At 40.7% G+C, this 26,227-nt stretch overlaps 1 protein-coding gene across 1 annotated transcript in view; it reads right to left on the bottom strand.

Annotated features, from left to right (window-relative positions):
• The window catches only part of Vps13D (vacuolar protein sorting 13D), a 772,012-nt gene that overhangs the window by 510,083 nt on the left and 235,702 nt on the right, over positions 1–26,227 (bottom strand). Inside the window, exons 25-29 of the mRNA XM_071670877.1 lie at positions 14,256–14,363; positions 5,671–5,807; positions 3,768–4,077; positions 3,073–3,266; positions 1,738–1,900 (exon numbers count right to left, since the gene is read on the bottom strand). Coding sequence (XP_071526978.1) covers positions 1,738–1,900; positions 3,073–3,266; positions 3,768–4,077; positions 5,671–5,807; positions 14,256–14,363 — 912 coding nt within the window. The remainder of the gene's footprint in view (positions 1–1,737; positions 1,901–3,072; positions 3,267–3,767; positions 4,078–5,670; positions 5,808–14,255; positions 14,364–26,227) is intronic.

Genomic DNA, 26,227 nt, shown 5'->3' with positions numbered 1-26,227 from the left:
TACATCTCTTATTCCCTTTGGGAATAGCTATTCCTCACAGATCTGGCCTTACCATCCCTTACATACCCAGGTATCACCACAACAAATCAGTCAGGTAGTAGCCTCACCACTAGACAACAAATGTACTACTCCAGTACCAGAAGTCTTGGTGCTGTGACTCTACACTGAAGCTACCCTTAGGGTGTTCCCTCCATCAGTAGATGCCCCAATGGGACTCCTGATGTTTTGTCTTCCTGGCAGGTTTCATTGTGATGCCTCGTCTCCGACATCCTCCTTCATCAGGACTTTCATGGGACATCGCCTCCACCCATCACAAGCAGCAACTTTAACAACAAGGGACCTACGGCCACTCCAGCGGCACTCCTGCATCCCTAGCACCTCTTCAGGAGCCTCCTACAATCCAAGCACTGTATGGCAGTCGCCGCACACCCCAAGAGCCTCCTCTTTCCTTTTCACTATTTGGCAGTCACTGCACATCCTAGGAACCATGATATGGGCCACATCCACCTCCAACAGGAGCTCCACATCGACTTTGGAGCTGCATATTTCTCCCACATGGTCCTGCTTCATCTGATGCCTACCATCACCAACCACACAGGACCCCTGCCAAGTATGCCTCATATTTCTCAACCTGCCACAACTAACCTCTTCTTTCCCCCTATAATCCTGCACCTCCAAGAGCCCATTGCCCTTTGTTGCCTCATCTTGTATACTCATATCTAATAAATCATTGTTTTTGTTGTTAAGCGTGTTTCCATGCCTCTCTCTCTGTCTTACCACTCTAATAAAGCCCAACCAGAACACCTGCTAAACACTCAAATAGTCAGTGCAAGCTTTCATTCAAACATTCAGGGTATGCTTTCATTCAAACATTCAGGGTAAGCTTTCAAACCTTTACAGTTGGCTTTAATTCAAACATTCAGTGTAAGCTTTCATTCCAAAAAATTTCAGTGCGTATATTTATGATATTGAGGTCCTTCCACAGTAATTGGAACAGCTGCCATTGATAGTATCATTAAGTATGGAGGTCCTTCCACAGCAATAAGAACAGCTGCCAGTGACAGTATCATCAAGTACGGAGGTCCTTCCATGGAAATGGGATCAGCTGCCAATGATAGCATCATCAAGTACAGAGGTCTTTTCACAGCAATAGGTACAGCTGCCAATGATAGTATCATTAAGTATGGAGGCCCTTCTATGACAATTGGATCAGGTGTCATGAATAGCATCATCAAGTACAGAAACCCTTCCACAGCAAGAGGAAGAGCTGCTATTGAACACATCATCAAGTACAGAGGTCCTTCCTCAGAAATAGGAACACTTGCCATTGATAGCACCATCAAGTACAGAGGTCCTTCCACAGCAACAGGAACAGCTGCCATTGATAGTATCAACACAATCTACAATTTCGGGCACTCAGCATGACACATATGTAAACCAGATGTGAAAACAGATTCCCAACAAGCTTTGAAGCATATCAGGGTTGCATAGAACTGGAAAATATTAATAAAACTATTTTTTTAATGTGTTACATATTTTCTCAATGTAGCTAATATTTAGGTCATGTTAGGTAATGAAGACCCCTTGAGAAGATTAGAATGCACTTCACTCTTCCATCTTAATTAGTAATGACCAGGTTTTTTTCTTGGGTAACAGAATATTGAAACTTAATATACTTACACTTAGTAAATCTAAAAGTGATTAGTCATGCACTTACTGGTGCTCAGAACCACTCACCTCTTGAACCAAACATCTTGATAGTGTCTGGAGTAGCTTCTTTAGTCTTTTCTGACACATTATCATCTTGGTCTGTACTGAAGAAGTCCAAAACCATAACCCATGATGAGATATTGATGACAGTATTAAGGCTATTGAAGTCAACATCGACGAATCTATCAGTCTGAAAAGTAAAAATTCTTTGTCTGTGTTAAAGAAGCACAAAGTTTTATCCACATTTCATGAAAATATATAGCTTCCTTGTGGATATGGAAAAACACAACTTCCTTGAACAGTAAAATGTCTTTAATCCCATGTTCTATTTCTCAGAAACAACTATGGCTCAACAACAAAAACAAAAAATACCCAGCCTAGCAAAATTTTATATAGTTTAAAAAACTATCACTTTAGCATCAGGTGATAAGATTATTTGAGTACCAGTGTACCTAGTGAAGTGTAACTGTATACATCTTTACATGTAAACTTTTTGGTTATTTTTCATTAAAATCACTTCACAATAATTTGAGTACCAGTGTACCTAGTGATATGTAACGGCATACATATTCACATACTTTATTAATTCATTTTGCTTTGTCGCTGTCTCCCGCGTTAGCGAGGTAGCGCAAGGAAACAGATGAGAGAAATGGCCCAACCGACCCATATACACGTGTATATATATACACGTCCACACACGCAAATATACATACCTATACATCTCAACGTATACATATATATACACACATAGACATATACATATATACACATGTACATAATTCATGCTGTCTGCCTTTATTCATTCCCATCGCCACCCCGCCACTCATGAAATAACAGCCCCCTCCTCTATTCAAATCCATTTTTGCTCCTGAGAGCTGGCTGCTTGTGTACCCCCACAGCTAGTGAGACCAAGCAATACTTAGCAAGCTGTTGCATTGCATGATTACTGTATGGCCATTGGCAACAAAAGGGTGGGCTGATAACTGTTTCTTTCCATACACCTTGAAGCTTTGGAATTCTCTACCTTCTATGACCTGAAACATATTACGACAGGTTTTTCACTTATCCAAAATTCATAGACACTTTTCCTTGTCTCTTCTCTTTCCCTTTCATAATCCTCTCTGTATTCCAGTTAAGGCCCAGCCCTGATGTGGACTTTTGCCTGTGACTGGAGCCTCCAATGTAGAAAAAAAAAAAAATGCTGTCATAACAAACTTCAGGCTGTATCAACAAGTATCTTACAATCTACTCCTTTATGGCTCTTTGTACATCTTCATTCTATCATATTATTTTTTCTTTCTCATTCCCCTCAGTTCACATATATCACCTAATTCAGTCATATCATCCATACATTATACTTACTCCATTATATTTGCTTTGAAATTCTGGACACCTCTTGTCTATATTTGAAATAGTGATTGTGACAAGGCTGGTAAAAGGCCGATGTAGTAATTCTGACTGCTCTTGTGGAGTTGGTGAAGGTGGTGGTGTACAAGGGCTCTTGATATGTGTCACACCACATTTTGCATTATTCAGTGGACTCTGACTGGAGAGGCCTTGGTGTAATACAAACAATGATCAAAGTTAAATCAATGTAATACATAAGATTCTGGTCATCTGATACTTATTCATACAATATGCAAGGTGTATCATATGCAGCCGTAAGAGAGAGAAACATACTACATATACCCAATTCACAGCAGATATAGTATGCTTGTGGAGATTCAGATAATTCAAGGCATACCTGGTATGCTCCTGGAAACTTATATAACGTACAGTATTTCATGAATGACATCCCTCATAAGGTGCTCAAAAGCAAATCCAATCATATAAATTTTGCTTTTCCCTTTGAAAATCCAATCATAAAAATTATCATTTGGTACCCTCAACGAGTTCTTAACTGCATTAATTCCTTCAATGAATTTTTTTTCTTCAAACGTATTCACCATTTCCCGCAATAGCAAGGTAGCATAAGAGCAGAGGATTGAACCGTAGTGGGAATATCCTCACTTGGCACCCTTCTCTGTTCCCCCTTTGGAAAAACTTTAGGGACTCACCTCTAAATTTTTTTTGTGAAATGAGAGGTTTATGTAGAGCTTTAAAGAAAGGTTTCTCCATTTTAAATTCACAAGGAAGTGATGAAGCAGCTAGGTGGGCAGGATGATGTTGCCAAAATTCAGGGCATGAGGCAGATACAAACTGTGGGACATGATTTTCCCGAAGGCTGTGATTGTGTGAGTGGTGGTACTGGGAATGGTCACCCACAGTTGAATCTTGCACCACAGTATTTGACTTCATGAGGAACTTATGCTGAGCACTAATGTCAGACTGCTGCAGATCTTCCATCATCAGAGAGCAGAGTGTTACCTGAAAGTATGGAAAGGTATGTGATACATTCATTTTGTCAAGAAATTTACAACATTCCTAAGTTCTAGTCCAAATGCATGTCAAAGTGCTCTGAGTCTGCTGACCAGTCCCATAACTGCTCCTGTTCTCCCACTCTGCCCAATGTTTTCTCTAGTTTAAGTGCTCTGTTTTACGGAAATTTTCTTCAGTTCAACATTTTCTGGACACCTAAATAAATAACCCCATCTGATTTTTTGTACTCCTTATTCATTCTACTTTCTCTCCTCTGGTTTTCTCAACCCCCCCCCCCCCCAGTTTGATACAAATATGAATTCATGATCATTTATTCAATTCCAAGAGTTCCTCATCTCCTGACACCTTTCATGGTCATTAAACTGATTCCTATGTTTCTTTATTTCCACCTCTAATTGAGTCAACTTTTGATTCTTTTTTAATATATATGATATCAAACATCCCCAAACTTTTGTGCTTTGGTAATTAACCCTCTTGTTTTTTTCCATGTAAATCTAAAAACAACAGACTGGTCTTGACACACTCCTTACTAAAAATCCATACCTATTTAGAATCCAATCCAAAATTGGAAAATATAACTACTTGGCTTTGTTTGTGTTTGATGGCAGGTTAGCTAGCCCAGATGGACTGGTTCATTTTCCTGACTTTTTTATCTCCTTTTTTTTTCTTAGTTCAGTCACAGCCAAAGGTCTTGAATTAATTGTCCAGCCAGTAACAGTGACAGTAGTAAATCTTAAGGACACAAAATATTACATTTATTATGAGAAGATATCAAAACATAACTGTTAGTGTTGCCTTTGGGTTACAAATACTTTACTATATCATATTTAGTTACAGGAGCATTTTTCTAGAGTAATTCTCAGCTATATTTGCTCACTCTCCCCATGCTAGTCACACACTTTTCATTATTTGGAGATCCTTAAACTGAGTAATTATCTAAAGATTTTGAATCCTTCATAGTATACTACCCCACCACTTGCACATGATAGGCTTAATAATCTGGGTCAGCTGTTAGCAGAGTAAGCACTCTTTTACTGATCTATGGATGACTGTGATGCACACTTCTTTTATAGCTGTGGTGGTAGCCTGCTTGTAACATCTATGGATATGCAGTGAAATCACACATCAGCTAGGAATCATAATGAGGACAGGAATCATTATATACTCATATGAGTTCCAGAATAGCCATCTTAAACATCAAGGAAAGTCCAGAGCAGTAAAAGGGTTAAATCACAAACTCTATTTTCTTCATAATCTGACTGATGATACAATCCTAGGACCCCTTTTACAGGGCTCCTACAGCTTTAAAGCTGCATCCCAGTAAGGAGCATAGGGGTAATGGACTCCTTCAGAGTGGCGAGTTCCTTACTGATGCTCTACTATTTTTTGTTGAATGATGAAACATCCTGGCCAAAGATGACGTTTCACTCAGAACATAACCACATGTACGTGACGTACAGGAACACCATGTTCATCGTTTATATTAAATAACCTTGCAGCTCTCCTTTCTGTATCTATTGTCCACAACAGGACCAGTACTAGTAAATATATAAACACTAGAAATTTAATTCTGATTCTTACCTCAGTAACTGTCTTATATGGTTCACATGACTCATATGTTGCTTTTAATTCTTCCAGAAGGAGATTGACAAGAGGTTTCTCTTTCTCACCAACATCCCCACGGAGTTCTACACAAGTATTTGGTACAGAAAATGATCCTGTCAAAAGAATGATACCATCATAAGGTTAATGCATATATACCAAGATAAACAACACTCAAAATATGTTTTTATGAGATCTGAGTCTTTCATTTTTCACAGATCTCTTGAACTAAATGCAACATTTTACAATTCTAAGTTTTGTGACAGCAATGATTTTGCCTATGTTAGGATGTAAACTTGTATATACTTTTTTTTTTATTTTTATTTTGCTTTGTCGCTGCCTCCCGCGTTTGCGAGGTAGAGCAAGGAAACAGACGAAAGAAATGGCCCAACCAACCCCCATAGACATGCATATACATACACGTCCACACACGCAAATATACATACCTATACATCTCAATGTACACATACATATACACACACAGACACCTACATATATACACATGCACACAATTCACACTGTCAGCCTTTATTCATTCCCATCGCCACCTCGCCACACATGGAATAACATCCCCCTCCCCCGTCATGTGTGCGAGGTAGTGCTAGGAAAAGACATCAAAGGCCCCATTCGTTCACACTCAGTCTCTAGCTGTCATGCAATAATGCACTGAAACCACAGCTCCCTTTCCGCATCCAAGCCCCACAGAACTTTCCATGGTTTACCCCAGATGCTTCACATGCCCTGATTCAATCCGTTGACAGCACGTCGACCCCGGTATCCTACATCGATCCAATTCACTCTATTCTTTGCCCGCCTTTCACCCTCCTGCATGTTCAGGCCCCAATCACTCAAAATCTTTTTCACTCCATCCTTCCACCTCCAATTTGGTCTCCCACTTCTCATTCCCTCCACCCCTGGCACATATGACCTCTTGGTCAATCTTTCCTCACTCACTCTCTCCATGTGACCAAACCATTTCAAAACACCCTTTTTTGCTCTCTCAACCACACTCTTTTTATCACAACACATCTCTCTTACCCTTTCATTACTTTCTCGATCAAACCACCTCACACCACATATTGTCCTCAAACATCTCAATTCCAAAACATCCACCCTCCTCCACAGAACCTTATCTATAGCCCACGCCTCGCAACCATATAACATTGTAGGAGCCACTATTCCTTCAAACATACCCATTTTTACTTTCTGAGATAATATTCTTCCCTTCCACACATTCTTCAATGCTCCCAGAACCTTCGCCCCTTCCCCAACCAGTGACTCACTTCCGTTTCCATGGTTCAATCCACTGTCAAATCCACTCCCACATATCTAAAACACTTCACTTCCTAAATTTTTTCTCCATTCAAACTTACCTCCCAATTGACTTGTCCCTCAACCCTACTGTACCTAATAACCTTGCTCTTATTCTCATTTACTCTCAGCTTTCTTCTTTCACACACTTTACCAAACTCAGTCACCAGCTTCTGCAGTTTCTCACCCAAATAAACCACCAGTGCTGTATCATCAGCGAACAACAACTGCCTCCTTCCCAAGCCCTCTCATCCATAAGAGACTGCATACTTGCCCCTCTCTCCAGAACTCTTGCATTCACCTCCCTAACAACCCCATCCATAAACAAAGTAAACAACCATGGAGACATCAAGCATCCCTGCCGCAAACCAACATTTCCTGGGAATCAATCGCTTTCCTCTCTTCCTACTTGTACACATGCCTTACATCCTTGATAAAAACTTTTCACCGCTTCCAACAACTTGCCTCCCACACCATATGCTCTTAACACCTTCCACAGAGCATCTCTATCAACTCATATCATATGCCCTCTCCAGATCCATAAATGCTACGTACAAATCTATTTGTTTTTCTATGTTATCTCCCAATATTCTAGCATATATGATTGCCACTTCATCATAGTGAATAATCATGTTATTGTTCAATTTCTCCATACATTTTGAGATGAATATTAATTTACATTGTTCAAATGAGATCCCTGGGGTCATTTATACATTTATCTCCTACTTTCAGGGTCTAAGGTGTTTACTTATTTTTTTGCTTTGCTTGAGCATTTGAATGTTAACTTTAGATTTCTTTCCTTGTTCTGCATAATTTTTCATTCATTTTTTTGTCTTTTCTAAGGTATTTCAGCATTTTTGCATTTGTTCTTCATTTTCTCACTGAATTATTTTACTCTCACTTCATTCATAGCGATCTTCTCTACTTAGGTACTTTCCATTTTGTATCCAGTTTTCATTTTCTATCTGCTAACTGATTACTGGGCCTAGCTTCTCAGAGTATATTTTTGTGTCTGTCACCTTGTTATTGTCTCAGAAGATCTCTCCAATTTGTGTATAAAATCTTTCCAATGATCTCTTTCTAGTCTGATTTTTTGTGGCAAAAATTCATATCACTCAACCCAATAATGTCCTCTGCTGCTGTATCACATTCACAGTCACATATTACTATTCTATATCTAGATCTGACTGACTTGTATTACTTACTTCTGTATCTGAAAACAGTGCCCTGTCATTTTTAAATATAAAATCTATTGTATTACCCCCTCATATAAGTCTGTGATCTACCTGTACAGGGCTCAATGATTCACACAAATTAGTTGTTCCATTTCATTTGCTGATCCATCATTCACTACTTTGTAACTGTATCTGTGCTCATGATTTACTCTCTCTCCATGCAGTTCAATAAACTGGAAGTTAAAGTCATCAGCCCATATCATTTTCAGATCAGGTTTTTCTAATCCATTCAACATTTCTTCAACTTCTGTAAAAAATATTCTAAAGACATTTAGCTTTGTTTTTGGTGATCTGTATGATTTGTTAAGTTATAACAGGCAAGCTACCTATAATTAGTTCAAATTTACTGCATCTCATTTCCATCATCTGTTTTCCTACAAGCCTATTATGATCAGATAATGCAACATCTCATTATGTAACTTTGCTTATCCTGTTTTGAGGTTTCATATTGTTCCAAGTATGCTTCATCTTTCACACTTTTATTATGCCCGGTTTCTGAAATGTTAATTAAGACTGTCTTGCTATCCTCTGAATATTCAGTGATGAAATTCACTTAGAATTAGAAGTTTTCACTTATTTCACTGCATGTGCTTTTAACATAATCTTTCAAGGACCAAGTCTTCAGCTGGTTTTTGGTTACTGTGTCGTCTTCCATGTTGTTTAATTTCACGTGAAGTTAGATAATTTCTATCTTAAAAGTCATGTACTATATTTCAATCATATTTGATTTTATTGTCGCTCTAATTCCATTTTTGCTAAGACTTTCCCTATTTGGTTTTCAAATAAAAAGAATTTCATTGGTCTGGTAGGTTTCTGTAGCAGTCATAACCTGAGCAGTAATTGTTCAATTTCTCATTCCATTTTGTTCTTTTTTGATTTGTCTTCTATATGTTTCATGATCTTGCCAATATTAGTTCATACCATCATACCATTCTATCTACTCTCTGTAGGACTTCTTTAATACTTAGCATGTTCTTCATCCAAGGAGATGGCTAACTGCCCAACAGGACTTCTTCCACATAATACAAAATATACAAATGCAAAAAGTTATGCCAGAATTAACTGTTTTTCATACTTGATCACCATTTCCTGCAATAGAAGGTATCACCAGGAACAGATAAAGATGGTCATATACACTCACATCCATTCTCTACCTGTCATGTGTAATACTCTGAAACCACAGCTCCCTATTGACAATCAGGCCCCACAGACCTTTCCATGGTTTACACCAGATACTTCATAAGCCCTCGTTCAGTCCACTGACAGAACGTAAACGACTGTAAACCACATAATTCCAATTCACTGTATCCTGTGCATGCCTTTCACCCTCCTGCATGTTCATGCCCCACATCTCTTAAAATCTTTTTCACCCCGCCCTTCCATCTCTAATCTGGTCTCCCTGTTCACCTTATTCCCTACACTTCTGACACATCTATCTTCTCTGTCAACCTTTCCTCACACATTCTCCCCATATTTCTAAACCATTTCAGTACATGCTATTTAGGTCTTGCAACCACACTCTTTTAATTACCACACCTCTCTCTTACCCTTTCAATGCTTAATCAAGCCATTTCATATCACATATCATCCTCAAACATTTCATTTCCAACACACCCTCCCTCTTCTGCACAGTCTTATCCACAGCCCATGCCACACATTCATATAATATTGTTGTGACAACTAAACCTTCAAACATACCCATTTTTGCTCTCTAAGGTAATGATATCTCTTTCCACACATTCTTCAGTACCCCCAAAACCTTCACTCCCTCAGGCACTTTCATGTTTCCATTTAATGCCATGTACACTACCAGGTATTCAAAACACTCCACTTCCTCCAATTTTTCTCCATTCAAACTCACACCCCAACTAACCAGTCCCTCACCTCAACTAAAACTTGATAACCTTGTTTTTGTTCACATTTACTCTCAACTTCCTCCTTTCACACACTCTTCCAAACTCAGTCATCAACTTCTGCAGTGTCTCACTTAAATCTGCAACCAGTGCTACATCATCACAAAACAACAAGTATTTCACTTCCCAAGCCCACTCATACTCTGAGACTGCATACTTGCACTTCTCTCCAAGACTCTTGCATTTACCTCCTTCATCACCCCCATCCATAAACAAATTCAAAGACCAAGGTTATATAACACACCCCTGCAAAAGACCAAACTTCACTTTAGAGTCATTCACTCTCGTGTCTGCCTATTCATACACGTCTTACACCCTTGATAAAAATGTCTCTGCTTCTAGCATCTTTCCTCCTACACCATATATTCTTAAGACCTTCTACAAGGCACCTACATCAATTGATATTCCACTTAAACTAGCACATGGCACCTGTTGATGTTGCTTAAATTCTGTTGTAGTAACAGTGGGTGTCAGGCAACTACTAACCTGGAAGTAAACCACCTGGGTTTCGGGAGGGATAGTGGTGACGACACAGTGACCCAGCACTGTGGTGTTTGCTATGAGTCCCTTTTCAGGCCTAGATCACTGTGTGTTTCCCCTTACTTCATCCACATGTGGGTTGCTGGCATTCAGCCTCAACCTCACATCTCTTTTTCTCATACACAACATTTAATAACAGATCAATCACACATATCTTTCTTTTTTCTTACTTTTCAATATTTCAAAATATGGGAGCACAACCAAAAAATAATTCTCCAGTTCCAATTCAGAGGGGAACCACCACTTGAGAGGGTTTGAATGGATTCAAGGGCCCACTAACTGCCATCATGCAAATGGGATCCACCCAACTTCCATAGCTACAGCTCCTAGACCTGGTTCTCTTTCCATCCATTTCTGCAATATTTGCAGTCTTAATTCAAAACTTTGATAGAACATCATCTGTTTACCTCCACTCTTGATTTTCTTCTCTCTGAGGTCTATCTGTCCAAGGCTGCTTCTCCAACTATAATCTCTATCATTATTTCTGCTCTAAGGGTGAAATTTGTACTTACTGTAATACAAAGACCACAATCTTATTTCTGCTAATTCTAGTTGAGCATGCCCATCCTTTATCCCCCCCTCCCATCCCCCACTCAAAATGCCAACGTTGACATTTTGAGAGAGCTCAGTGGTTATCCTTGTGCAGCTACTTTATCAACTTTTCCTGGAATAGGTGCTCCTTTAGTCAGGATGCCTCATATTTTGGTGAAAATATGGCACAGTTTATCTTAGCTGGGTTGGAGTCCTACATCCCACCCCCTTCCAATTTTTTCTCTTCAATAGTGGATCAATCACTACTGCTTTGACACCTGCTGCATCAGGGTCAGTGCATATCAGACCAAGAAATGTTCCCTTCTCCCGGAACCCACTCTGCTTTCATTTCTCTTTAGAATCATAGCAAAGCTGTTCTTTGAAAAGCCAAGCACACTCTCAATAAAAGAAAGAGTGCTAACTAGACTTCTTCTACTGATGAATCTTTTTGGTCCTTAATCAAAAGCATCTCCAACAACATCTGTAATTCAACCCTTCCTCCTCTTTTCTGGCCTAATCAATCTACTGCTAACTCTCCAACTGATAAAGCTGCTCTCTTTCATAATCTGCTCTCTGCTAAATTTTGTATGATTCAGCCTCTAATTCTCTGCCCTCATCTCCTCCCACTGAATCTATGCCATCTATATTCTCCCTGTGTTGGGTCTTCCAAACACTCTCCCAGTTTCAGGTAGTCTGGTCTTTCAAGTACTCTCCCAGATTCAGGTAGAAAAGATGTATGGCTTAGATGCCATACCTCCTTGGCATACCTAAAAGAGCATACCTCTGAGTTAGCACCAATCCTTGCTCACCTATTTTGTCCCTGTCTAAAAACCCAGAATTTTCCTTCAGCTTTGAAGCATACCTTGGTACCACCCATCACTAAAAAAGGAGAATGCTCCAACGCCTCTATCACCCCATAGCTCCCACTTCTACTATATCCAAGGTCTTTGAAACTCTCCAAGGCTTTCACTTTCTCAACCACTTAGAATCCCAATCCCTTCTTTCAGATCACTGGTGAGCAAGGTTTACCAGCAGTCTTTTGTCCCATGTCACTAACCTCTAGTCTTCCTCTGTAAGGGATTTTGGTGAAAATTTTGATGTAGCCCTCCACATCTCTAAAGCATTTGACAGGGTATGGCAGGTCTTTGCTTTCTAAACTTTCTCCTTTTGGTTTCACTGCTACTCTATGTCCTTTAATGCACAGTTTACACTCTGGTCATTCCATCTCAGCAGTCACTAATAGTGCAACCTTCCCCTCCTGTCCTATCAATAGCAGCATTCCTCAGGGTTCTCTCTCAATAATTGATCTTCTCTCTACTTATTACCATGTTCAATCTTATGCTGATGATTCGATTTTACAAACTTCACCTCATTTTTTCCCCATTCTCTCTTTAACACTCATTCTCTTTCTGGGACTGATCATATTTCCTGTCTCAATTTGGACTTGTGCAGCATTTAGGATTGAGTAAACAGTAACCTTGTTTATAAAATCAAAAAATGCTAAAGTGCAATTTCTTCCTATATCTATTTCTAAGAATCATTTGCTTCCCTCTGTTCAATTTCATAACACAACAATTCAACCTTGTAATAACATAAACATGCTGGGCATAACCATATCATCTACCCTGTTCTGGAAACCCCACATAATCAACATGACAAAGTCTGCTTCCTGAAAGTTGGGAAAGCTGTATAGGTGCCATCACTGTTTTTCTTATATCCATTTATTTCATAAATAAAGGGGTTTTTCACCTTAGTATGGAATACCGCTCACACATCTGGGGTGGCTCATCCTCCACCTCTCTGTTAACAAGGTGTGGAATCAAAAGCCTTACATCTCATTAAGTCTCCTGGCATCCTCTCTTCAACCTTCCCTTTCCATATTTTGTAATATTGCTGCTCTCTTTCTATTGCAAAGATATAATTTTGGCCATTGTTCTTGTGAATTATCAGCACGTGTCCCTACCCCCATGGTTTGGACCCGTGACACATATATGGCTACTGCTTCCCACAGCTTCCATGTGAAGTCCGACCAAATGGGAACTGGCTGTTATGAGTGGAAGAGCACTGGAGGAGAGAAATAGTAGAAGAAAAAAAGAAGGATGCAAGGGAGGTATGTAAAGGAAGGGCTAAGTGGATACTCTTCTGCCGTGACCATCTCCTTGATGGGAGTTCCCAAAGAAATGGGCATCAGAGATAAAACTGGATAGAATAGATACCTCCTTCTTCCCATGAAGACTACACTTTGGATTTGGAATTTTCGTTCCTTCAAGATGACACTATGGATTTTTTTCCCCCTCTTTTGTCTTTCCCTTTTCATATAACCTTTCCTCCTTTAAGAGTTAGGTCTACAAATGCCAGCAGAGCTCTGATTAATTTCTACTTTCTTTTCATTTTACTTTTTCTTTCACCAGAAGAGGCCTCAATTGGGTTATGCTTCACCCAAACTGTCAGTTACTACAAAAATAAACATAAAAATAAAAGAATTACAAGTGTAAAAGGGGCTACAGGGAGGAAGAATAAGGACCAACTGTCATTTCCTCACAAAATTACTACCACAAACACTTAAAATTACAACACTGATAAATTTCTTCAAATTTCATCAAAGGTATAGCATAACAATAAATAATAATATTCAAATAAGTTTGAAAACACTGGAGTAAGAAAAGGAAAGAAAGTACAATGGATAATTGATCCGTACAAAGTCGGTGGTCTGCTAGCAAAAATGTGTGTAGCAAGAACCCATGGAAAAGTGTTAGTGATTCAGTGGTGGCAGGAACTGAATGACAAAGCAAATCTCAACAGTGTGGGCAATAAGCCCTAGTAATCTGTGACTCAGTCCAGAAAGATTACTGAAATAAAGCTTTCCTAACTGACATTCAAGGGCTGATATGAACCAGAACTCAATATTTCTTACGAAAAATCTTGTTTTGGGCGTAGACAAACCAAGTAATAAAATTATAAAATTCTCAGATTCAGTCAGATACATTACAAAAAAGCTGCACTAATATTTCAGGGTTATGGTGAAACACCTTACCTTTCACAGCAACTGAGGTTTTCTCTCTCTCAACAGATGATCGAGCAATATCTGGTCGATGGTGCAATGTTTCAGTTGTCATACCTGAATCTTCCTCAAGTAGAGAACCTGAGTAATCCATATGATTAAGATTTCATAATTAAAATATCAAAAATCTATAAAATTCATGAAGAAAATTAAAATCTGATTTTCAAAATGAGATTATAATAGTGCACTTTCAACATGAAATAACTACACATAGTATACACATGTATAATTACTGTTCTCTTAACAACAGACTAACTATTGGCCAAACAAACATAAAGATTAAACGAACATCTTTGACCAAGTTTTGAACTGACAGTAAATGATTAAGGATGTCAAAAGTGTGCTAGTGCAGCTAATTTCAAGCAGATTCAAAATTCTATCCATCTATCTATCTACCTATATATTTATCTATCTACATCTCTGATATCCAATCCCTCCAGGAACTCGTATCAAAGGGTTTGCCACAACAAAAGAACCTCCAGTTACCCCTGTCCTTACATGCCTCCCTCACATACACTATTCTATGCATTCTTCCACGATTTCTCTCCTCCAGTACTCTATACTATCAAACCATGTCACAGGTGGTCTATCTCTCACAGCAACCCCCTTAATTTCCTGTTTGCAAAAGAGATGTTCTCTATGAGGATCTATTTTAACCCATGATCTGTGATAACCTGAAAACCTCCCAACCACTGTAGAAGAAAAAGAAAAATCTGTAATCCACATTATTTTTTTTCCATACTTGAAGGCCATTTTTAGCATTAATGAGGTAGCACCAGGAACAGATAAAGAAAGGCCACATACTTTCAAATCCATTCCCTATCTGTCATAAGTAATGCACTGAAACCACAGCTCTCTGTCCACAAGCAAGCACTACAAACCTTACTATAGGCTACTCTAGATGCTTCACATGCCCTGGTTCAGTCCAATGACAGTACATCAACCCCAGTATACAACATCATTTAAATTCACTCTATCCCATGCATGCCTTTCACCCTCCTGCATGTTTTGACCCTAATCACTCAAAATCTTTTTCACTCCATTGATCCATCTTTAATTTGAGCTATCGGGGCATGAACATACTGGAGGGTAAAAGGCATGCAGGGAACAGAGTGAATTGGAATGATGTGGTGTACTGGGGTTGATGTGCTGTCAATGGACTAAACCAGGGCATGTGAAGCATCTGAGGTAAACCGTGGAAAGGTCTGTGGGGCCTGGATGTGGATAGGGAGCTTTGGTTTTGGTTCATTACACATGACAGCTAGAGACTGAGTGTGAATGAATGTGGCCTTTTTGTCTGTATTCCTGGTGGTATCTTGCTGAAGCAGGGGATAGCGATACTGTTTTCCTGTGGGGGGTAGCGACAGGAATGGATGAAGGCAAGCAAGTATGAATATGTACATATGTATGCATGTAGTGTCTGGATATGCATATGTTATATTTATCATACTTCGTCGCCGTCTCCCACGTCAGTGAGGTAGCGCAAGTTAACAGATGAAAGAATGGCCCAACCCACCTACATACATATGTTTACACACACACGTCCACACACGTACATATACATACCTACACATCTCAACGTATACATATATATACACACACAGACATATACATATATATACATGTACATAATTCCTACTGTCTGCCCTTATTCCTTCCCATCGCCACCCCGCCACACATGAAATGAAAAACCCCCTCCCCCCGCATGTGCGTGAGGTAGCGCTAGGAAAAGACAACAAAGGCCATACTCGTTCACACTCAGTCTCTAACTGTCATTTATAATGCATCGAAACCACAGCTCCCTTTCCACATCCAAGCCCTACAAAATTTTCCATGGTTTACCCCAGATGCTTCACATGCTCTTGTTCAATCCATTGACAGCATGTCAACCCTGGTATACCACACCGTTCCAATTCACTCTATTCCTTGCACGTCTTTCACCCTCCTGCATGTGCAGGCCCCGATCACTCAAAATCATTTTCACTCCATCTTTCCACTTACAATTTGGTCTCTCACTTCTCCTCGTTCCCTCCACCTCTAACACATATATCCTCTTGGTCAATCTTTCCTCACTCATTCTCTCCATGTGACCAAACCATTTCAAAACACCCTCTTCTTCTCTCTTAACCACACTCTTTTCATTACCACACATCTCTCTTACCCTTTCATTACTTACTCAATCAAACCACCTCACACCACATACTGTCCTCAAACATCTCATTTCCAACACATCCACCCTCCTCTGCACAACTCTATCTAAAGCCCATGACTTGCAACCATTGCAAACATTGTTGGAGCCACTATTCCTTCAAACATACCCATTTTTGATTTCCAAGATAATGTTCTCGACTTCCACACATTTTTCAACGCCCCCAGAGCTTTCGCCCCTCCCCCACCCTATGATTCACTTCCACTTCCATGGTTCCATCCGCTGCCAAATCCACTCCCACATATCTAAAAGACTTCACTTCCTCCAGTTTTTCTCCATTCAAACTTGCCTCCAAATTGACTTGACCCTCAACCCTACAGTACCTAATAACCTTGCTCTTATTCACATTTACTTTCAGCTTTCTTCTTTCACACACTTTACCAAACTCAGTCACCAGCTTCTGCAGTTTCTCACCCGGATCAGCCACCAGCGCTGTATCATCAGCGAACAACAACTGACTCACTTCCCAAGCTCTCTCATTCACAACAGACTGCATACTTGCCCCTCCTTCCAAAACTCTTGCATTTATATCCCTCACAACCCCATCCATAAACAAATTTAACAACCATGGAGACATCACGCACCCCTGCCGTAAACTAACATTCACCGAGAACCAATCACTTTCCTCTCTTCCTAAACATACACATGCCATACATCCTCGATAAAAACTTTTCACTGCTTCTAACAACGTACCTGCCACACCATATATTCTTAATACCTTTCACAAAGCATCTCTATCAACTCTATCATATGTCTTCTCCAGATCCATAAATGCTACATACAAAACCATTTGCTTTTCCAAGTATTTCTCACATACATTTTTCAAAGCAAACACCTGGTCCACACAACCTCTACTACTTCTGAAACCACACTGCTCTTCCCCAATCTGATGATCTGTACCTGCCTTCACCCTCTCATTCAATACCCTCCTATATAATTTACCAGGAATACTCAACAAACTTATACCTCTGTAATTTGAGCACTCACTCTTATCCCCTTTGCCTTTGTACAGTGGCACTATGCAAGCATTCCTCCAGTCCTCAGGCAATTTACCATGAGTCATACATACATTAAATATCCTTACCAACCAGTCAACAATACAGTCACCCCCTTTTCTAATAAATTCCACTGCAATACCATCCAAACCTGCTGCCTTGCCGGCTTTCATCTTCCGCAAAGCTTTTACTACCTCTTCTCTGTTTACCATAACATTCTCCCAAACCCTCTCACTTTGCACACCACCTCGACCAAAACACTCTATATATGCCACTCTATCATCAAACACATTCAACAAACCTTCAAAATACTCACTCCATCTCCTTCTCACATCACCACTGCTTGTTATCACCTCTCCATTAGCCCCCTTCACTGAAGTTGCCATTTGTTCCCTTGTCCTACGCACTTGATTTACTTCCTTCCAAAACATCTTTTTATTCTCCCTAAAATTTAATGATACTCTCTCACCCCAATTCTCATTTGCCCTCTTTTTTGCCTCTTGCACCTTTCTGTTGACCTCCTGCCTCTTTCTTTTATACATCTCCCAGTCATTTGCATTATCTCCCTGCAAAAATTGTCCAAATACCTCTCTCTTCTCTTTCACTAATAATCTTACTCCTTCATCCCACCACTCACTACTGCTTATGTATATGTTGATATGTATATGTGTTTACGTAGGCGTTTTTGTGTGTGTATATATATATATATATATATATATATATATATATATATATATATATATATTTTTTTTTTTTTTTTTTTTTTTTCATACTATCCGCCATTTCCCGCGACAGCGAGGTAGCGTTAAGAACAGAGGACTGGGCCTTTGAGGAAATATCCTCACCTGGCCCTCTTCTCTGTTCCTTCTTTTGGAAAATTAAAAAAAAGAAAAAAAAAAAACGAGAGGGGAGGATTTCCAGCCCCCCGCTCCCTTCCCTTTTAGTCGCCTTCTACGACACGCAGGGAATACGTGGGAAGTATTCTTTCTCCCCTATCCCCAGGGATATATATATATATATATATATATATATATATATATATATATATATATATTATTTATTATATTTTTTTTATTATACTTTGTCGCTGTCTCCCGCGTTTGCGAGGTAGCGCAAGGAAACAGACGAAAGAGATGGCCCAACCCCCCCCCATACACATGTATATACATACGTCCACACACGCAAATATACATACCTACACAGCTTTCCATGGTTTACCCCAGACGCTTCACATGCCTTGATTCAATCCACTGACAGCACGTCAACCCCGGTATACCACATCGCTCCAATTCACTCTATTCCTTGCCCTCCTTTCACCCTCCTGCATGTTCAGGCCCCGACCACACAAAATCTTTTTCGCTCCATCTTTCCACCTCCAATTTGGTCTCCCTCTTCTCCTCGTTCCCTCCACCTCCGACACATATATCCTCTTGGTCAATCTTTCCTCACTCATTCTCTCCATGTGCCCAAACCACTTCAAAACACCCTCTTCTGCTCTCTCAACCATGCTCTTTTTATTTCCACACATCTCTCTTACCCTTACGTTACTCACTCGATCAAACCACCTCACACCACACATTGTCCTCAAACATCTCATTTCCAGCACATCCATCCTCCTGCACACAACGCTATCCATAGCCCACGCCTCACAACCATACAACATTGTTGGAACCACTATTCCTTCAAACATACCCATTTTTGCTTTCCGAGATAATGTTCTCGACTTCCACACATTCTTCGAGGCCCCCAGAATTTTCGCCCCCTCCCCCACCCTATGATCCACTTCCGCTTCCATGGTTCCATCCGCTGCCAGATCCACTCCCAGATATCTAAAACACTTCACTTCCTCCAGTTTTTCTCCATTCAAACTCACCTCCCAATTGACTTGACCCTCAACCCTACTGTACCTAATAACCTTGCTCTTATTCACATTTACTCTTAACTTTCTTCTTCCACACACTTTTCCAAACTCAGTCACCAGCTTCTGCAGTTTCTCACGTGAATCAGCCACCAGCGCTGTATCATCAGCGAACAACAACTGACTCACTTCCCAAGCTCTCTCATCCCCAACAGACTTCATACTTGCCCCTCTTTTTTTTTTTTCTTTTTTGCTTTGTCACTGTCTCCTGCGTTTGCGAGGTAGTGCAAGGAAACAGACGAAAGAAATGGCCCAACCCACCCCCATACACATGTATATACATATGTCCACACATGCAAATATACATACCTACACCGCTTTCCATGGTTTACCCCAGACGCTTCACATGCCCTGATTCAATCCACTGACAGCACGTCAACCCTGGTATACCACATCGATCCAATTCACTCTATTCCTTGCCCTCCTTTCACCCTCCTGCATGTTCAGGCCCCGATCATTCAAAATCTTTTTCAATCCATCTTTCCACCTCCAATTTGGTCTCCCACTTCTCGTTCCCTCAACCTCCGACACATATATCCTCTTGGTCAATCTTTCCTCACTCATTCTCTCCATGTGCCCAAACCATTTCAAAACACCCTCTTCTGCTCTCTCAACCACGCTCTTTTTATTTCCACACATCTCTCTTACCCTTATATTACTTACTCGATCAAACTACCTCACACCACATATTGTCCTCAAACATCTCATTTCCAGCACATCCACCCTCCTGCGCACAACTCTATCCATAGCCCACGCCTCGCAACCATACAACATTGTTGGATCCGCTATTCCTTCAAACATACCCATTTTTGCTTTCCGAGATAATGTTCTCAACTTCCACACATTCTTCAAGGCTCCCAGGATTTTCACCCCCCCCCCACCCTATGACTAACTTCCGCTTCCATGGTTCCATCCGCTGCCAGATCCACTCCCAGACATCTAAAACACTCCACCTCCTCCAGTTTCTCTCCATTCATATATATATATATATATATATATATATATATATATATATATATATATATATATATATATATATATATATATATATATATATAAATTGGGGTGAAGAGAGTGGTGAAAGTAAGTGAGGTTGGGAAGGAGACTTGTGTGAGGAAGTACCAGGAGAGACTAAGTACAGAATGGAAAAAGGTGAGAACAAAGGAGGTAAGGGGAGTGGGGGAGGAATGGGATGTATTTAGGGAAGCAGTGATGGCTTGTGCAAAAGATCCTTGTGGCATGAGAAGCGTGGGAGGTGGGTTGATTAGAAAAGGTAGTGAGTGGTGGGATGAAGAAGTAAGATTATTAGTGAAAGAGAAGAGAGAGGCATTTGAACAATTTTTACAGGGAAAAAATGCAAATGAGTGGGAGAGGTATAAAAGAAAGAGGCAGGAGGTCAAGAGAAAGGTGCAAGAGGTGAAAAAGAGGGCAAATGAGAATTGGGGTGAGAGAGTATCATTAAATTTCAGGGAGAATAAAAAGATTTTTGGAAGGAGGTAAATAAAGTGCGTAAGACAAGGGAGCAAATGGGAACTTCAGTGAAGGGGGCTAATGGGGAGGTGATAACAAGTGGTGGTGATGTGAGAAGGAGATGGAGTGAGTATTTTGAAGGTTTGTTGAATGTGTTTGATGATAGAGTGGCAGATGTGGGGTGTCTTGGTCGAGGTGGTGTGCAAAGTGAGAGGGTTAGGGAAAATGATTGGGTAAATAGAGAAGAGGTAGTAAAAGCTTTACGGAAGATGAAAGCTGGCAAAGCAGTAGGTTTGGATGGCATTGCAGTGGAATTTATTAAAAAAGGGGGTGACTGTATTGTTGACTGGTTGGTAAGGGTATTTAATGTATGTATGATTCATGGTGAGGTGCCTGAGGATTGGCGGAATGCTTGCATAGTGCCTTTGTACAAAGGAAAAGGGGATAAGAGTGAGTGCTCAAATTACAGAGGTATAAGTTTGTTGAGTATTCCTGGTAAATTATATGGGAGGGTATTAGTTGAGAGGGTGAAGGCATGTACAGAGCATCAGATTGGGGAAGAGCAGTGTGGTTTCAGAAGTGGTAGAGGATGTATGGATCAGGTGTTTGCTTTGAAGAATGTCTGCGAGAAATACTTAGAAAAACAAATGGATTTGTATGTAGCATTTATGGATCTGGAGAAGGCATATGATAGAGCTGATAGAGATGCTCCGTGGAAGGTATTAAGAATATATGGTGTGGGGGGCAAGTTGTTAGAAGCAGTGAAAAGTTTTTATCGAGGATGTAAGGCATGTGTACGTGTAGGAAGAAAGGAAAGTGATTGGTTCTCAGTGAATGTAGGTTTGCGGCAGGGGTGTGTGATGTCTCCATGGTTGTTTAATTTGTTTATGGATGGGGTTGTTAGGGAGGTGAATGCAAGAGTTTTGGAAAGAGGGGCAAGTATGAAGTCTGTTGTGGATGAGAGAGCTTGGGAAGTGAGTCAGTTGTTGTTCGCTGATGATACAGCGCTGGTGGCTGATTCATGTAAGAAACTGCAGAAGCTGGTGACTGAGTTTGGTAAAGTGTGTGAAAGAAGAAAGTTAAGAGTAAATGTGAATAAGAGCAAGGTTATTAGGTACAGTAGGGTTGAGGGTCAAGTCAATTGGGAGGTAAGCTTGAATGGAGAAAAACTGGAGGAAGTAAAGTGTTTTAGATATCTGGGAGTGGATCTGGCAGCGCATGGAACCATGGAAGCAGAAGTGAATCATAGGGTGGGGGAGGGGGCGAAAATCCTGGGAGCCTTGAAGAATGTGTGGAAGTCGAGAACATTATCTCGGAAAGCAAAAATGGGTATGTTTGAAGGAATAGTGGTTCCAACAATGTTGTATGGTTGCGAGGCGTGGGCTATGGATAGAGTTGTGCGCAGGAGGGTGGATGTGCTGGAAATGAGATGTTTGAGGACAATGTGTGGTGTGAAGTGGTTTGATCGAGTAAGTAATGTAAGGGTGAGAGAGATGTGTGGAAATAAAAAGAGCGTGGTTGAGAGAGCAGAAGAGTGTGTTTTGAAATGGTTTGGGCACATGGAGAGAATGAGTGAGGAAAGATTGACCAAGAGGATATATGTGTCGGAGGTGGAGGGAACGAGGAGAAGTGGGAGACCAAATTGGAGGTGGAAAGATGGAGTGAAAAAGATTTTGTGTGATTGGGGCCTGAACATGCAGGGGGGTGAAAGGACGGCAAGGAATAGAGTGAAATGGATCGATGTGGTATACTGGGGTTGACGTGCTGTCACTGGATTGAATCACGGCATGTGAAGCGTCTGGGGTAAACCATGGAAAGTTGTGTGGGGCCTGGATGTGGAAAGGGAGCTGTGGTTTCGGGCATTATTGGATGACAGCTAGAGACTGAGTGTGAACGAATGGGGCCTTTGTTGTCTTTTCCTAGTGCTACCTCGCACACATGAGGGGGGAGGGGATGGTATTCCATGTGTGGCGAGGTGGCGATGGGAATGAATAAAGGCAGACAGTGTGAATTGTGTGCATGGGTATATATGTATGTGTCTCTGTGTGTATATATATGTGTGCATTGAGATGTATAGGTATGTATATTTGCGTGTGTGGATGTGTATGTATATACATTGTGTATGGGGGTGGGTTGGGCCATTTCTTTCATCTGTTTCCTTGCGCTACCTCGCAAACGCGGGGCCTGAACATGCAGGAGGGTGAAAGGAGGGCAAAGAATAGAGTGAATTGGAGCGATGTGGTATACCGGGGTTGACGTGCTGTCAGTGGATTGAATCAAGGCATGTGTGTATGGGGGTGGGTTGGGCCATTTCTTTCGTCTGTTTCCTTGCGCTACCTCGCAAACGCGGGAGACAGCGACAAAGCAAAAAAAAAAAAAAAATATATATATATATATATATATATATATATATATATATATATATATATATATATATATATATATATGTAGCATTTATGGATCTGGAGAAGGAATATGACAGAGTTGATAGAGATGCTCTGTGGAAGGTACTAAGAATATATGGTGAGGGAGGCAAGTTGTTAGAAGCAGTGAAAAGTTTTTATCGAGGATGTAAGGCATGTGTATGTGTAGAAAGAGAGGAAAGTGATTGATTCTCAGTGAATGTAGGTTTGCGGCAGGGGTGTGTGATGTCTCCATGGTTTTTTAATTTGTTTATGGATGGGGTTGTTAGGGAGGTGAATGCAAGAGTTTTGGAAAGAGGGGCAAGTATGTAGTCTGTTGTGGATGCGAGAGCTTGGGAAGTGAGTCAGTTGTTGTTCGCTGATGATACAGCGCTGGTGGCTGATTCATGTAAGAAACTGCAGAAGCTGGTGACTGAGTTTGGTAAAGTGTGTGAAAGAAGAAAGTTAAGAGTAAATGTGAATAAGAGCAAGGTTATTAGGTACAGTAGGGTTGAGGGTCAAGTCATTTGGGAGGTAAGTTTGAATGGAGAAAAACTGGAGGAAGTAAAGTGTTTTAGATATCTGGGAGTGGATCTGACAGCGGATGGAACCATGGAAGTGGAAGTGAAACATAGGGTGGGGGAGGGGGCGAAAATCCTGGGAGCCTTGAAGAATGTGTGGAAGTCCAGAACATTATCTCGGAAAGCAAAAATGGGTATGTTTGAAGAAATAGTGGTTCCAACAATGTTGTATGGTTGCGAGGCGTGGGCTATGGATAGAGTTGTGCGCAAGAGGGTGGATGTGCTGGAAATGAGATGTTTGAGGACAATATGTGGTGTGAGGTGGTTTGATCGAGTAAGTAATGTAAGGGTAAGAGAGATGTGTGGAAATAAGAAGAGCGTGGTTGAGAGAGCAGAGGAGGGTGTTTTGAAATGGTTTGGGCACATGGAGAGAATGAGTGAGGAAAGATTGACCAAGAGGATATATATGTCGGAGGTGGAGGGAACGAGGAGAAGTGGGAGACCAAATTGGAGGTGAAAAGATGGAGTGAAAAAGATTTTGAGTGATAGGGGCCTGAACATGTAGGAGGGTGAAAAGTGGGCAAGGAATAGAGTGAATTGGTTCGATGTGGTATACCGGGGTCGACGTGCTGTCAATGGATTGAATCAGGGCATGTGAAGCGTCGGGGGTAGATCATGGAAAGTTCTGTGGGGCCTGGATGTGTAATGGGAGCTGTGGTTTCGGGCATTATTACATGACAGCTAGAGACTGAGTGTGAACGAATGGGGCCTTTGTTGTCTTTTCCCAGCGCTACCTCGCACACATGAGGGGGGAGGGGGATGTTATTCCATGTGTGGCGAGGTGGCGATGGGAATAAATAAAGGCAGACAGTATGAATTATGTACATGTGTATATATGTATATGTTTGTGTGTGTATATATATATATATGTGTACATTGAGACGTATAGGTATGTATATTTGCATGTGTGGATGTGTATGTATATACATTGTGTATGGGGGTGGGTTGGGCCATTTCTTTCGTCTGTTTCCTTGCGTTACCTCGCAAACGCAGGAGACAGTGACAAAGCAAAATAAATAATAAATAAATATATAATTATATTATATCATATGTGTATATATATATATATATATATATATATATATATATATGTGCATGGGCCATTCTTCGTCTGCTTCCTAGTGCTACCTTGCTGATGCGGGAAACAGTGATTATGTATACTATAAAATAAAAGTATAATTTCCCAGGAATACTCAACAAACTTATGCCTCTAGTCTGAACACTCACCTTTATCCCCTTTGTCTTTGCACAATAGCACTATGCATGCATTCTGCTAATCCTCAAGCACTTCACCATGATCTATATATCCACTGAATATCCTTCCCAGTCAGTGAACAACAAAGTCACCTCCTTATCAATAAGTTCCACTGCAATACCATTAATCCTGCACCTTGCTGGATAACATCTTCCACAAAGCTTTCACTACCTCTTCTCTGCTTGCCAAACCATTCTCCCTGATCCTCTCACTTCGCGCACCAGCCCGACCAAAACACCCTATCTATATCTGCCACTCTATCATCAAACACATTTAACAAACCTTCAAAATTCTCAATCTCACTTCATCACTTCCTGTTATCACTTCCCCACTTGCCCTCTTCACCAATGTTCCCATTTGTCCTCTTGTCTTATGCACATTATTCACCTCCTTCCAAAACATCTTTTTATCCTCCCTAAAATTTGATGATACTTCTCACCCCAACTCTCATTTACCCTCTTTTTCACTACTTGTACCTTTCTCTTGACATCCTACCACTTTCTTAATACATCTCCTAGGTATTTACACTACTTCCCTGCAAGTATCGTCCAAATGCCTCTCTTTCCTCTTTCACTTACAACCTTACTCCTTCATCCTTCATCCCACCACTCACTACCCTTTCTTATCTGCCCACCTCCCACCTTTCTCATACAATATGCATCTTTTGTGCAAGCCATCACTGCTTCCCTAGATATATCCCATTCCTCACCCACTCCCCTCACATCATTTGCTCTCACCTTTTACCATTCTACACTCAATCTCTCCCGGTACTTCCTCACAGAAGTTGTGGAAGGCAACTACAAGGGGCAGGAGTGGGGGGTCTGGAAAGCCTTCCCCTCTTTTATTCTAATATCTAAAAGAGAAAGCAGGCTCAGACTGTGGTGTCTGAATGTGTGTGGATGTAAACAAAATGAGAGGAAAGGAGATATAGGTAGTATGTCTGAGGAAAGAAACTTGGATGTTCTAGCTCTGAGTGAAACAAGGTCAAGGCTAAAGGGGAAGAATGGTTTGGGAACATGTTGGGAGTGAAGTCTGGGGTTGGTGAGAGGATACAAGCTATGGAAGGAGTAGCACTACTCCTGACACAGAAGTTCTGGGAGCGTGTGATAGAGTGT

The sequence above is a fragment of the Panulirus ornatus genome, chromosome 16, assembly GCF_036320965.1.
Source record: "Panulirus ornatus isolate Po-2019 chromosome 16, ASM3632096v1, whole genome shotgun sequence".
Taxonomy (NCBI): domain Eukaryota; kingdom Metazoa; phylum Arthropoda; class Malacostraca; order Decapoda; family Palinuridae; genus Panulirus; species Panulirus ornatus.
The sequence above is the reverse complement of the archived record's forward strand: the minus strand, read 5'-3'. Positions and strand labels throughout refer to the sequence as shown.